General features: G+C 32.2%; 4 protein-coding genes and 1 long non-coding RNA gene across 7 annotated transcripts; 2 read left to right on the top strand and 3 right to left on the bottom strand.

The window, feature by feature from the left end:
- The first annotated feature begins 1,060 nt into the window (after positions 1-1,060).
- LOC130672668 (ATP-dependent DNA helicase Q4) lies at positions 1,061-5,876 on the top strand. Its single transcript, XM_057477339.1, has 2 exons — positions 1,061-1,295; positions 1,382-5,876. Exons 1-2 carry the CDS (start codon positions 1,185-1,187, stop codon positions 5,741-5,743), a joined length of 4,473 nt encoding a protein of 1,490 aa, XP_057333322.1. The 5' UTR covers positions 1,061-1,184; the 3' UTR covers positions 5,744-5,876.
- On the bottom strand, positions 5,863-6,816 carry LOC130672670 (uncharacterized). Its single transcript, XM_057477341.1, has 2 exons — positions 6,470-6,816; positions 5,863-6,378 (listed from the first exon to the last, which is right to left on the bottom strand). The coding sequence occupies exons 1-2, from the start codon at positions 6,620-6,622 to the stop codon at positions 5,995-5,997; spliced, it is 537 nt and encodes a 178-aa protein (XP_057333324.1). The 5' UTR covers positions 6,623-6,816; the 3' UTR covers positions 5,863-5,994.
- A 628-nt stretch (positions 6,817-7,444) lies between these two features.
- Positions 7,445-9,027, bottom strand: LOC130672669 (nitric oxide synthase-interacting protein homolog). Its single transcript, XM_057477340.1, has 4 exons — positions 8,714-9,027; positions 8,143-8,649; positions 7,942-8,050; positions 7,445-7,818 (listed from the first exon to the last, which is right to left on the bottom strand). The coding sequence occupies exons 1-4, from the start codon at positions 8,887-8,889 to the stop codon at positions 7,747-7,749; spliced, it is 864 nt and encodes a 287-aa protein (XP_057333323.1). The 5' UTR covers positions 8,890-9,027; the 3' UTR covers positions 7,445-7,746.
- Positions 9,028-9,119: 92 nt separating this feature from the next.
- LOC130672671 (protein SREK1IP1-like) lies at positions 9,120-10,065 on the bottom strand. Its single transcript, XM_057477342.1, has 2 exons — positions 9,726-10,065; positions 9,120-9,626 (listed from the first exon to the last, which is right to left on the bottom strand). The coding sequence occupies exon 2, from the start codon at positions 9,617-9,619 to the stop codon at positions 9,182-9,184; it is 438 nt and encodes a 145-aa protein (XP_057333325.1). The 5' UTR covers positions 9,620-9,626; positions 9,726-10,065; the 3' UTR covers positions 9,120-9,181.
- Position 10,066: 1 nt separating this feature from the next.
- Positions 10,067-13,375, top strand: LOC130672672 (uncharacterized). 3 transcript variants are annotated; one of them, XR_008990753.1, is made up of 5 exons: positions 10,344-10,520; positions 10,673-10,782; positions 11,594-12,614; positions 12,713-12,932; positions 13,067-13,374. It is a non-coding gene; the product is annotated as an uncharacterized LOC130672672 (long non-coding RNA). The 3 variants fall into 3 exon arrangements; XR_008990752.1 differs by lacking the exon at positions 10,344-10,520 and adding an exon at positions 10,067-10,096 and having other exon boundaries at positions 12,713-13,375; XR_008990751.1 differs by having other exon boundaries at positions 10,343-10,520; positions 12,713-13,375.
- Positions 13,376-14,006: the final 631 nt, after the last annotated feature.

The following is a 14,006-nucleotide window of genomic DNA, read 5'->3' on the forward strand; positions in this document are numbered from 1 at the left end:
ATATTTTTATTAAAAGGATTTAAAAAACTAAAAAAAAATGATTTGTTTTTATTTTAGAAAATTAATTCACTGATTTATCAGAACATTAATTATTTAATTGCAATTAATGTCTTAATTATAAACTATATAATTTTTTTTAATTCAAATAAAATGATGATTCCAAGTTAAAAGACAATTAGAAATTTTCGGATTTTTTTTTTTACTAAATCAGTTAAAAAAAAAAAGTAAATGAAAATATTCACATGTAGAAAATTAAAAAAGCTAGCGGTGAAATTTTTTAAAATACTTTTTTTTTGTAACTCATCGTTTCTAAAAGAATTCAAAAATTATTAGACGTCGGCTAACTTCAGTATCATGTAAAATAAACGAGTTTGAATGTAGCAGGCATGAGACAATTTATAAATTTTAAATAAATTAAAATATTGAAATTTTAAAAATGCGCGCACAGATTTTGCATTTATCTAAATATGCATTTTTTAATTTTTACTTTACTTACATTTTGTTAATTTATTCAAAAATTTAAAAAATTTACAATGATCCTGACATTGACAGACAATCAAAAATTTTTAGATTTTTTTCAAACAAATTAATTATTAAAAAAAAATATCCACATTTAGAAAATTAAAAAATCTAAAAATGCATTTTTTTCAAAAATTTTTTTTTTCATAATTTATCTTGAGAAAAATAATCGAAAAATTATTAGACGTCGGCTAACTTCAGTATCACGAATTTACAATCGTCTGCTACATTCACACTCAGGTAAAAAAAAATGTTTTCAAATTTTTACCGCCACTTAGAAGCGCCATGCGCTCTAACTGTCAGCGCTTATCGATAATTGACGCCACTAGAACTTGTATTGTCATCCCACCAAGAGAATGCACCTCGGGTGTCGTCGGTTTTTACTCCCACTCTAGATGTTTTATGTGCTAAATGTTCTCCCACTTTTCTGTGCGCATGCGCAGTTCATAAATGTCCGGTAGTGGGGGCAATTTCCGAGGTGTATTCTCTTACTGGACCACTTTAATTTTAATTGTTATTATTACTACAGTATATAGGTATATACATTTTCGCGCGCAATTTCTTAAGCTACGTAACCTCATAGAATGTAAGAAGAGTTAAACGTGCTGTTTATTAGTAATAAATAAAAACAATATTATTATCAAGTGAAATAATTTGAATTAAAAATGAGTTCACTGGACGATCCAGCGGTAAATAATAAATATTTAAAATGTAAAATTCGAATGAAAAGATGGGAAAGTGATTTTATGGAAAAATATGGACGGAAACCTACCAAGGTATGTTTTTTAATATTACACGACTCTTATTTTATAAATTATTATTATCAACAATATATATTTAATTATATTTATTTTTTTATTAGAATGACATCAAAGGTGCAGACAAAACCATCAGAGAGTCGTACAAAATGTACTGGAAGTTAAAGACTAAAGTGCTGGAGGAAACGTTGCTGGACATAACATTCTCCGATGAAGTTGAATCAAACGTATCAATAAATTCATCCTCGTTGGATTTTCTGTCATTGGACTCGTCGGTCAGTCAATTTGATATTAAATCTCCTGACAAGTCAGTGGTTGAAAAGTCAACAGAGTCTCAGTCTCTCGTTAACACTGAAAATATCGCTCCAGAAGTCGCAAAAGCTGGATCTTCAACGTTGCCAGTGGACTCTCTTAATGTCGATGGTGCTTGGGGTGATCATCTTAGCAAAGAGTACGAAGCGCCTAAGAAAAACAAAATTATAGTAGGAAAATCTTCATCCTTTCAGCTTTCACAGAAAAAATTCAACTCGAGCACTTTCACGAAACGGAATCCCAGGAAGTCACTTTCTATGACTAAATCTAAGAGTAAGTCAAGTCTTAATAAATCTGGTCACGAAAAGGCTGATAATTTAAATGATAGTCTGGCAGCTGAATCACCTGAGGTTTTGTCTAGTTTGTTGCTCGCTGATCCTATTAAAATAGTAAATCAAGAAACAAAAGTGACGACGCAACCTATCAATGTTATTCAACAAGTACTCAGTGGTAAATCTGTAACTGTTGATAGAAAATTAAACAGTGAATGGTTAGAAAGATGTTCTAAAGATGATACTGAAGCTAATGGAAACCCTAAACGTTTGTCTGGTGTCAGTGATTCTGGAATAGAATCACTTGATGTAAATTATCAAGAATCACAAGACAATTTTTCTACTCAAGATAATTTTCAAACCCCAAGTAGTTTTTCTACTCAAAATAGTTTCCCTACACAAAATACTTTTTCTTCACCCCAGTGTACACAAGCTGAAGTATCTGATGATGATTTCGTGTGCAATAGTGACGATGAGGAGGAGAATCGTAACAAAAGAGTTCGTAATTGGAGGCGAACTACTTCAGATTTATCAAGTGTCGCCAAGCGACCACGTACAGATTTTCTTCATCGCACTTTCAGTTTTTCATCGCCTTTTAATAAGCAGAGTACTGTCAGTCCTGTTGTTGATCAGGGACAGCAAGCTAAGCAAGTGCTGGAAGCTGAAGAAAATATTTTAAATAAATCAAATCCGCCTGCTAAAGAAATGAATTTATCAAAAGAAAAAGTTGTGACGCCGGCTGAGCCAGTTGTAGATCATAAGGTTGAAGATAAAGGCAAGAAGAAGCGGGGTAGAAAACCGGGGAGTGTCAAAAGAAAGTCTAGTGAGTCGACCAGGAAAGCTACTAAACGGACTACCAGGCGGAAAGTTAAATATACTGAAGACGATGATAATGACGATGGTATTGACGTTGATGATGGTGATGATGAAGAGGGAAAAGTTCCAAAGACAAAGCAAAGCCCAGAGATTCCTATTTATGGTGTGGAAGCTCTAGATGTAGTTCCACGGTTCGTCGTTCCGCAAGATACCAACGGCGATCTTGTTACTGAGTTTTGTGAATCGATTGACGCTGAAAAGTCTGCGAGTGTTACTCGAACGAAACCAAAGGCTGCAATGACAGCAAAAGAAAAATTAGAAGCTAAAATAGCGTCGGGGAAAATAAATGAAAATTTCGTGAGAATTAATTTGAAGAAGAAGGTATTCGCACGTGGAAAGAAGTCGTTCAACTTTTCTAAGTACAAGAAGAATCAGTGGAAGAATAAGAAGAAGGAATTAGCTTCGGGAGAGGGGTCACTGGACTTGGCAGACCTGGCCGAGAAAAACACGTGCTTTAAATGCGGAGGAAGTAATCACATTTCTAGAAACTGTCCTGCTATGAAGAGCGAAGAGTTGATGCCACTAGATGACACTTATGTGTCTGAGTATCCAACTCTGGAGGAAGCTAAACAGATGGCAAGTCAAGAAGCTGCTCGTGCTCATATTCATCGGCCTCATCAGCTTCCTCGGACATCCTCAATGTCATTGAAAGATAAAATAACAGCAGAGTCAAGTGAACCAACAGCTTCAGAAGACTTGGAGAATTGTCCATATGACTTTGACGATGATGATTTTGAAGAAGAAACGGAACCTGCTGAGAATCAACCGTTTGTCGGCCATAAAATTCCTCAGGAGCTGATAGAAAAATTGCTGCCTCCAGCGAATGGAGCTATCGACCCTGTGTATTCTACCAGTGGCAGTGGAACTTTGATTCCAACACCAGCGGAAGTGTTACAAGCTTTGAACAAATTCGGACACAAGAGCTTCCGACCTGGACAAGAGAAAGCGGTGATGCGAATCCTCTCTGGTCAATCAACTTTGGTGACTCTGTCTACAGGATCCGGTAAATCACTGTGTTATCAGTTGCCAGCTTACTTGTATGCCAAGAGGTCACACTGCATTACACTTGTAATTTCACCGCTGGTGTCTCTGATGGACGACCAGGTAACCGGAGTACCAGGGTTCATATCCGCAGCGGCTCTGCACACAGGCCAGACTCCGAAAACACGGGAAAAAGTTATCGAGCTTGTAAAAGATGGTAATCTTGACATACTTCTCGTGTCTCCAGAAGCTATTGTAGCTGGTGAAAAATCAACAGGCTTTGGGTCACTGCTACGACAACTTCCTCCCATAGCTTTTGCTTGTATCGACGAGGCTCACTGTATCTCTCAGTGGTCACACAACTTCCGTCCGTCTTATTTAATGGTCTGTCGAGTTCTCATGGAGAAAATGGGCGTTAAAACAATTCTAGGATTAACCGCAACAGCGACACGAGCCACCGCCGAGAGTATCGTCAACCATCTGAGAATCCACGACGGCATGTCCGGTGTAATTAGCGACGTGCCATTACCTAACAATTTAACTCTGACTATTTCCAAAGACGATCAACGTGATCAAGCGCTGGTGAGTCTTCTCCGTAGCCCGAGATTCAAAGACTGCGACTCAATAATAGTTTACTGCACCAAGCGAGATGAGTGTACAAGAATCGCTGGACTCTTGCGCGTGTCTCTCCAAGACCTAGACACCAACAAACCAAAACCTAAAGCTAAAGTATCAACAATAGCAGAAGCTTATCATGCAGGTTTGCCAGCGGGCCGTCGTAAAGTTATTCAAAAATATTTTATGTCAGGTGACACCCGAATAGTCGTCGCGACAGTAGCATTTGGTATGGGAATAAACAAATTAGATATCAGATCAGTCATTCATTACAATATGCCCCAGAGTTTTGAAGGATATGTTCAAGAAGTTGGACGTGCTGGTCGCGATAATTTACCAGCCCACTGTCATCTCTTCATCAACCCTCGCGAGAATAGCGACAAGTGGGAACTACGAAGACACATTTATGCCAACGGAGTTGACCGGCATACAATAAGAAAACTATTGCAAAAAATTTTCGTCCCTTGCTCGTGTGCTACCAGCGGCAAGCGTTGTCCTGGACATGAGGTGGCCATTCCAGTTGATGAAACAGTTAGTCTTCTTGATGTATCTGAAGAAACTATATCAACTCTACTCTGCTATCTCGAGCTACATCCGAAAAAGTTTATCACTGTCCTCTCCTCAGTTTACGTCAATGCCAAAGTAACCAGCTACAGTGGAGCACCAGCTCTTAAAGCTGCTGCGCAATCATCACCACCACTCGCAATGGCGATAGCTCTAGATCGTAAGAAAGGTATCACGCATGACAATGACACGACTATTGAATTCCCAGTCGTTGACGTAGCAGCCGCAATCGGCTGGGACTCTGGCGTCGTCAAAAGTCACTTGAAAAATCTTGAATGGACAACTGCCAATGGCAAACCCAAACGCTCATCAATATCAGTGAGATATGATACACTAGGACTGAGAGTCCGTGCACCAGGTGACCTGACTGACACTGAGCTAGACGAAGCTCTTGATGCCCTAGCATCCAGGACTCAGTCCCAAGAAACTTCTTCGCTTCAGCAACTGGAGATTATTCACACTGTCATGAATAAATACAGCTGTCAAAGTGTCCGAGATTGCCAGGAACTCAATGAAGAAAATATTCACAAGTCTGATGAATTAAAAAATACAATCCGTCAGTACTTCCAGTCGTCATCGCCACTTTCCATCGTTGAAATCGAATCGAAGAATCAAAATGACAAAGCCAATGAAGCCCAAATTATCACCGACATCAGATCCTTGATCGCCAGCTACAGAGACAATAATTTTACTGGTCGTGCTGTCGCCCGGATTTTCCACGGTATCCAGAGTCCCAATTATTCGGCTCTTACCTGGTGCCGCTGTCGCTTCTGGCGAGCTCACCTTGCTACTGATTTTAATTATATATCACAATTAGCAACTAAAGAAATTTTATCAATGCGGTAATAATTAAATTAATTTATTAATTAGAATAAAAATAATAGATAATTAAATTAGTTTTATGAATTTAAATAAACTGTTTTTTTTTCTAAAGTAAAACAGATTAAAAGTACTGGGTATCTTTATATAAGTTTTTAATTTATTTAATAAAAATTAGTAACAATTATAAATTTATATACATATGTAAATGATTAATATAAATTTTATTAAAATAAAATTTTAAATATTTTAACTATCACTTTTTTGTCAATTTATAATTAAGTTACAGCTCGTTTCATGTAATTGCACTGCTGCAAAAATTTATGCAAACGAATCTGTTGCATTTTACCAATACGACTCATACGAGTTTCCGACTGACAAACTGCGCAATACTCGGAGGTAATCCCGTGAAGAGGAGAGCGATAGTAAACATCATTGAGACTTTTATTTTTATGATGAGACCACCCATGAAAAATAACTTCGAAAATCATCAGCATGATCGCGAACCATTTGAAATAAATAATCGCTGGTAGAAATAAAAATACTGGATTTATTTCAGCAAACGAAGTGCCTTCACATGGCGGCAGTAAATCTTTCAGACGTCTATCACTTAAATTTTTTTCTTGCTTTGATAACAATTCCTCTCTTATCTCTCTAGGTATCTATAAGTTACAAAATAACCAACATAACATTTTGATGAACGTATGCCGACATTATTAATTAATTATTTTAAAATAAATTAAATTATTTTACTTGAAATGGTACACGTCCCCGTGGCTCATGTTCGTGGACATGAATATCAATCTCAGGTTCACCAGTTTCGCTACTCACGTCATTGTAATTAAATGTCATCTGTTCCTCATCACTCTCGCTGAGCAGTTCTCCGGTCTCACGATCAATTTTCATTTTGTTTTTTATTTTTACATAAAAGTAATGATACTTTTTAATGATTATTGAACTTTTTTTAATTTTCACCAGTAGTTTGATAAATTACAACAACAAAACGCACTGCTACACACGTTGATATGGCACGCGTAAAATTATGAGGTGACTGAGGTCATTTCCCGGAAATTAACATCGAAATCCCACTTGTATACTGATTACAAAAAAAAAATAATGATGATAATAATTATAATTATCAATCAAGCTGTCATCAGTTATTACTATTGAAAATTTATTTTTAAAAATTCAAATAATTATTGAAATATTTGAAAAATAGACAAATTTTTTAAATATTCAATTTTAATCTTTATCATTAAATATCTCAAAATTTTTTGATAAATATTTCAAATATTTTTTTCCAAAGGTAAGTACGGACTTTATCGACTGTACATGAATATATATGTATATATATCTAGTAAAAAAAAATTAATTATAGGAAAATTTTTATAATGTTCAAATGATAACGATACTGAGAGTAGCAGTCATCAGGAAAATTTATTTATTTTCCTCAAAAAATTCAAATACTGACAGGCAAAAATTATAATGAATCCATGTGAAGAATTTTCAAAAATTTTATTGCAGATTTTATTTGAAAATAATAAAAATTCTTTGATGAATTCTTTATAATAAAACATAATTTTTATTTTCATAAGACAATGGAGCATTTCTATCAGTCATTAATTCAAATTTTTGACAATTTTATTAATTAAAAACTCATAGATTATATATATTTATATATAAGTATCTACTATTTGTAGATATATATTTTTATAATTGCCTCTGTAATTCGAATTAATCAATTTTCATTTTTTGAAGTTTAAATTCTATTGACTGATTGATAATCCTAAGAGTTAAAATGAATGATGCAAGTAATTAATTGATTACTTCTTCAATAGAACTTTTGTTCTGTATATTTTATTAGATAATTAGTTTTTTGAATCAATTTATCAGTAATAAATCAACAATCTTTAATTTAACTCAATCTATAGAGCATGGAATAAATAAATATATATAAAATTTAATTTATATTTTATTGTTGACATAAATTATGTTACTGCATATTTAAATAGTGAATGTAATAGATTGAATCACGCTTGCAAGACTGGTCTTTCGTGTTTTCCTTCTAGATTGTCATTGACTGCAGCGTATCCTGTTCCACCCTGCAATAAAAAAAAAACCTTTGAACTGTTGCTGACAAATTTAGTTTTTATTGATTTGAATCATTTATTCTTCAAGTAGAAAAAGAAGATGAAGAAATAATAAATTATTGTGATAAAAATTACCCTTTGCAAAGGAATAATGTCTGCCTCTGATATTTTTGAATTATCTAGAGGGTTAATCCAGTCTTTTTTTATAAGTTTTTCCACGCATTCCATTGTCACGACGTCTCCACTATTTAAAAAAACAAAAATGACTATTGATTCTCTCCATTAAATACTCGAATACAAAAAGACAATCTCATGTCTACTCTAGATCATACTCACGTCGTTTTAATAACAGCACAGGGCACACTATTACCCAGAATATCATGAGTAATAGGGCACATATATCTGGCTTCTTTGACAATCAAAGATTTCTTATCATCAGGATCCTTGACTTCCGTAAATTTAACAGGAATGAGATTCTTCAGCTTCAAAACATTCCCACTGACAGGGCAGTAAATATTTTTATCAGGTTTTTTTAACGTTGCCGCTTTCGCCTCCGGAGTTTTCGAAGGGATCCAGAAACTGGGCAACATTTTATCACGACCATTGGCCATGTTGGATATCGATGCCTCTGCACTTTTTGTTTTATCCACAGTAACGATACTTTTTTCGCATTTTAAAAAATTCTCCAACTTTTTTAACTCATCATTTACTGTCTCTTCCTTATTTTTTTCTTCTTCTTTACGTTTCTGGGCTTCGTATTCCTTAACTTTTCTAGTGTACTCACGTTTTTTGGTCAGGATGTACTCCAAAATAGCTTCCTTGTCAAATAAATAACCATCTGGCCTAAAAAATTAGTTGAATAATTTTATCATTACGAGGTATATAATAAAAAGTTATTAAAACTTACGTTATGACAGGATTCCTACATGGTTGGAGAGTCAAACAGCAACAATCAAAACCTTTTACTGAATCTTTACCAATTCTGTGGCTATTGGTACCATAACCTGATGCTGCTGCGTCTTTTTTCTTTTCATGATAAGTGTAAACTGCACCAGCTGTACAATTTCTTGCGTGTCTTGTCATTATTAATTATTTATTCAACTCTCAGTACTACAGTACACTAATTTAATATTAATATCAATATCAATATCAATAAACAAAATATCAAATTAATGATTACACTTTTTTTTTTAGAAAACAAACCTCAGCTGATTTCTCATTTTGTTTATTTTGATGCAGGATGCAGATGGAGCTGCGTATTAAATACTCAGCTGATAAGGAAGGCGGTGATAAATAAACAGAAATAACTTGAATTAAAATGCATAAAAAATTTAATTTAATGTACATACATAAAATTTATTTATTAACTGATTAATTAATCAGATGAAGTACTTGCTTTGCGATGACGTTTATGTTTTTTATGTTTAGATTTTTTCTTACGTTTTTTCTTCTTCTTCTTGTCATTTTTATCTTTCTCGGACTCAGAGCTAGATGACTCGGAATCAGAACTGGACTGTCGAGCTTTGTCTTGAGATTTTGACTTTTTGCGTTTTTTTTCTTTGCGCTTTTTCTTGGCTTCGTTTAATTTCATCCTCAATTCTTTTTCCCGCAACTCTGTCAAAGGTGTCGTGTAATTTTCGTCGCTGTCGGAGCTGGTGCTGCTCACGTCCAGGACTATTTCTTTGTTGGGATCAACTTTTATAAAATTCCGACATTGATAAGTCAAATGACCAGCGTACCCACATTTTTTGCAGGCCGGTCTTACTTGTTCTTTGGTCTGAGGAATTAATTTTGCCAAGAACTCTGGATCCATTGATAACCTATAATTATTAGGAACAAATTTATCAATATTATGAATAAAAAATTTATATAAATTTATGTTTAATGACATATTTTTAATTTAAATAAATTATAAATACCAGTAATTGTTTAAATAACCACAAAATAATTCACGTCTTGATTTATTGTCATTTAAAAAAATTATATCACAATTGGGCGGCAGTTTTTAATTTTTAAATTCATTTTACAGAGAATTCATTTTTTAAATTATTATTTTATTTATTAATTAATTATTAATGTAATAATTAATATTTGAATTCAAGTTGAGTAATTGGTCAATCGGCTGACAAGTGTCGAGTGTCATAATATCGAATGTTCACGACTATCGAAATGTGAACAATCGATGTTTTGAATTAACGATAATCGATTCATGAGACGGATTTGACGGTTTTGCAATAAATTTGGGCCGGCTTTATAATCTCGCAAACCAAAACTCTGAATAAGTGTGAACGTAGGTGACAGTTTTAATTGACAAAAATTTAAAAATGCGTATTCGAAAAAATGCAAGACCTGTACATGCTTATTTTAAATTTCATTATTGTAATTAATTAATTTATTTAATTCAAATTTATAAATTGTCTCGTGTCTGCTGCATTCACGATACTGAAGTTAGCAGACGTCTAATAATTTTTGGATTTTTTTTTAGACGATAAACCATAAAAAAAAAAATATTTTAAAAAATTGCACCTGTAGTCTTTTAAATTTTCTACATGTGCATATTTTTTATTTTATTTTTTTGCAATTAATTTGTTGAAAAACAAAAATTCAAAAATTGTTAAATGTCTGCTATTTTCAGGATCATGCTGCATTCACACTCATGACTCTGATTAAAATCTTAAAATTATTGAAAGATGGCAGGAAAATACAAAATTTAGGTAATTAATGGAATCGTATGAATTTTTTTAATTACAGTATACTAATTACCCTGATAACTCGGTACAATAATATCAGCTTCAAACACAGAAAATTTTTAATTTCCCTGCTCCTAAATTTCCTCGTTAATTTTCGTTTCAAATTTTTTTTTCAGATTTAACTCCAGCCTCGAGTAAAACTGACAAGAAATTTCTGATATATTTATAAATCTATGCAAAATTTTTTTGTGAATAAGTTGAAGAACATATATGTGTATAAATATATGTAAGTAACATAATTTTATTTAAAATTGATCAATTCCGTCATAAATTAGCAACACCAAGTGACCGCGCAATATTTTAAATAATTTAAGTATCGAAATTAAAATAAAAATCCACCGGGTCATTAATCATCGATTTTATTTAATAAAATTTTTATAAAATTAACTTATCATAATTAATCATTTTAATGAGGAAAAAAAAGTGTAATTGCAATTTTAATTAGTTGTTTAATATTTAAATAGCGAAATGGAAATTTACTAAAGATGTTTGATTAATAAATAGGGAAGTACGTAGAGGTATTAATGTATTGATGTTATAGATGTATGGATTATGGAACAGTAATGATGATAATAAATAGTCTAGCTGGTAGTAGTAACCAGTAATAATTGTTTTTTAGTAGTAGTAACAGATTTACGTTTGCAGTTTAGGTCTTATGCAACAAATAATATGTTCACTTGCGTATATCTAGCGTGTGCACCAACGCTCACATTAGCTTACACTGCTAACGGCGCGTTGTTACCTCACTAGTAAATAAGTAAAGCCACGATTTTTAAATCCGCTCATTTTCCCACCAAACCGATCCCGCATTTTTTTATTATTTACACTTTCAATATCTTTCTTATTTCAATCGATTGTAATTGTTATTGTAAAACTATATTTCCTGTTTAAAAATAATTAAGTACCTCATTAAAATATTACCTAATTTTTTTTATTTAAAATCACTGGAGTGTGCAAAATAAAAAAATTAAAATGAAAATAAAAAATAAGGTCATTGACATCAATAAGTAAAATTTATTAATTATTTTATTTTGTAGATGAAACTGGACCTTGAAAACAATGAATCATTTAAATGCACAATTGTAGTTTAAAAGAAGCCGCGTCAATGCACTTTATCATCAATAATACGATAGTATAAATTTTTCTATTATTATTTAATATTTATTTATTTAATAAAAATAATAAACATATAAATTAATACGATTATTAATTTAGAGATGAATACGAGAATTCAAATGCAAATTTTCATACAGGATTTCAGAGGATGAATCTAGAGTTGAATGTCTTTATTCTGCGTGTTCACTAGTTTCTGGAGGTCCACTTTACTTGAGAAATATTTATTACGATCACGAATAAAATTTGGTTAATTTAGTGGTCAAATTAATAACCGTGAGCTTTTGAATATTTTGTGTATAGTCAACAACCCATGGTCGAGTTAAGGTAGACAGCAGGTTGGGGACAGGGGTTGCGATAAAAGCCAGTGTAGGGATGAAAAGAGAGAAAGAGGAGGAGAGAAATGAAAGAAGAAAGAGAAAGAAGGGTTTGATTGAGAAGAGATCTGTCAATTGCAGTGTCTGTAGACAAAGTTTACATAACTGTATTGGGTCAAATTGTTGAATGGCTCGTGCCCGCTATCTGTTACAATATTATGTAATATAATATATTAAATATGTATACATCGATATATAATTGTATAGATTAACTGACAGCGATACATCTCAATTGATAATTAATTACCCAGGGTTTTGTTTAAAATATTAATAGATTCACTAGAAATTGAGGATGAACAGGACTCGGATACTGAGTTTAACTTGAATAAGATTATTTATTTTATTGTTTGTTTTTTTAATTATTATTTTTTTTAATAAGCCTTGAATAGCGACACGGCTCAATGAACAATCTGACGTTGAGACAACAAATTAACTGCCAATTATTGCTGTCGCGAACACAGCGGATACTCTGAGTATCGCCTCGTATACTAATTGTGAGATAAAGATGACCTAAGACGAGGGTTAATTCGCGATATTTATTTAGCCGTTGAATCGATAAAATAATTAGGTGAAATTATTTTACTAATTTATGATTTTATTTAAAGTATAAAAATTACTGATAACGATAGCGCTCGTGAACTCGCACTAATTTATTTTTATTTGCAGTTACATATTTTTGTATTCTATGGAGTATAAAATAAAAATTAGATAAATAAATAAATGAATGTTGGAATGTGATAACCTGCGACCACAAACTGACCGGTATCAATTTACCAATCACATGCTACTGTTGATAGAGAAAACCTCGGAGAATTCAGACGGGATAAAAGTTAAGACAGAATAAGATTATAATCATCTGAGATAATTCAAGTTTCAAATTTCACGGGTTTATTTTTATTTGTAAAATGATATTTAAATAGTTAACATTAATCATTAATTAAATAATGTTAATATTAATTTTATAAATTAAATAAAATAAATTTAAAGGCTTATTGCATGTATTGAATATATTATATTTAGCAATTAATTAAATTAAATTAAATTAACAAGACACAGAGGATGACGTAGAGGGATGACTGATGCGCATTTATGGAAAGGGAGAAGCGTCAGTGAGCAGTGACTTCAAACGATTGTACACTGCACCTCAATAATGATGATTGGGATAAGTCCATGAGGTAAACGGTTGCATCAACTACCATCACTACAATATATCTCCCCCGATTAGTTTGATTAACGTTAATTAATACCGTCAAAATGCACAACGTAAATTAATCCGATATGTGACCTCGATTGATTATATTATTTAAAATTTTCCTATATCATTTTATTATAAATTTTAATAATAATAATAATAAACTGTAAAAAATTTATGATCCTGAAGTTAGCAGACAGTTGAAAATTTTCGAATTTTGTTTTCAACGACTTAATTTAAAAAAAAAAAAAACAAATATGCACATGTAGAAAATTTAATAAACTATAAGTGCAATTTTTTCAAATATTTTTTTTTTTTATAATTTATTGTAAAAAAAAAATCCAAAAATTATTGGACGTCGGCTAACTTCAGTATCATAAAAATTTCAAGTAAATTCAGACTTACTGGGAGTTACGGAGTTTAAAAAAAATCACTTCGCATACGAAGCGAAAAGAGATTTTTTTTTTAGAGTGATTTCGGAGTGATGTGGATTTAATTTTAATTCACATCTACTCCAATCCGAAATTTTAATGTTAAAATAAACCCGTTCTGGAATTAATTTTACTATGGAGGGGATTAATAAATAAAAAATCCGCTCCGCATTCTCTCCGAAAATTTTTTACAGTATAATAATAATAATAATAAAATTTAATATAAAAAAAGTAATCGAGTACAGTATAAAATGTTTGACATGAGATGTTGACAAACAAATATAAAGAGACAAAAAAAAATCGACAATTGTAGGGAAAACTTTTGCGGATTCTTTGT

This window comes from Microplitis mediator, chromosome 8, assembly GCF_029852145.1.
Source record: "Microplitis mediator isolate UGA2020A chromosome 8, iyMicMedi2.1, whole genome shotgun sequence".
NCBI classification, from domain to species: domain Eukaryota; kingdom Metazoa; phylum Arthropoda; class Insecta; order Hymenoptera; family Braconidae; genus Microplitis; species Microplitis mediator.

What these genes read in the sequence shown, in the direction of transcription:
- LOC130672670 (XM_057477341.1), bottom strand. Translation starts at nt 6,622, where the DNA reads ATGAAAATTGATCGTGAGACCGGAGAACTGCTCAGCGAGAGTGATGAG. An exon ending in GGGGACGTGTACCATTTCAA is followed by an intron (nt 6,379 to 6,469) that starts GTAAAATAATTT and finishes TGTAACTTATAG; the next exon opens with ATACCTAGAGAGATAAGAGA.
- LOC130672668 (XM_057477339.1), top strand. Translation starts at nt 1,185, where the DNA reads ATGAGTTCACTGGACGATCCAGCGGTAAATAATAAATATTTAAAATGT. An exon ending in ATGGACGGAAACCTACCAAG is followed by an intron (nt 1,296 to 1,381) that starts GTATGTTTTTTA and finishes TTTTTTTATTAG; the next exon opens with AATGACATCAAAGGTGCAGA.
- LOC130672669 (XM_057477340.1), bottom strand. Translation starts at nt 8,889, where the DNA reads ATGACAAGACACGCAAGAAATTGTACAGCTGGTGCAGTTTACACTTAT. An exon ending in TGTAGGAATCCTGTCATAAC is followed by an intron (nt 8,650 to 8,713) that starts GTAAGTTTTAAT and finishes CTAATTTTTTAG; the next exon opens with GCCAGATGGTTATTTATTTG. An exon ending in TGTGCTGTTATTAAAACGAC is followed by an intron (nt 8,051 to 8,142) that starts GTGAGTATGATC and finishes TTTTTTAAATAG; the next exon opens with TGGAGACGTCGTGACAATGG.
- LOC130672671 (XM_057477342.1), bottom strand. Translation starts at nt 9,619, where the DNA reads ATGGATCCAGAGTTCTTGGCAAAATTAATTCCTCAGACCAAAGAACAA.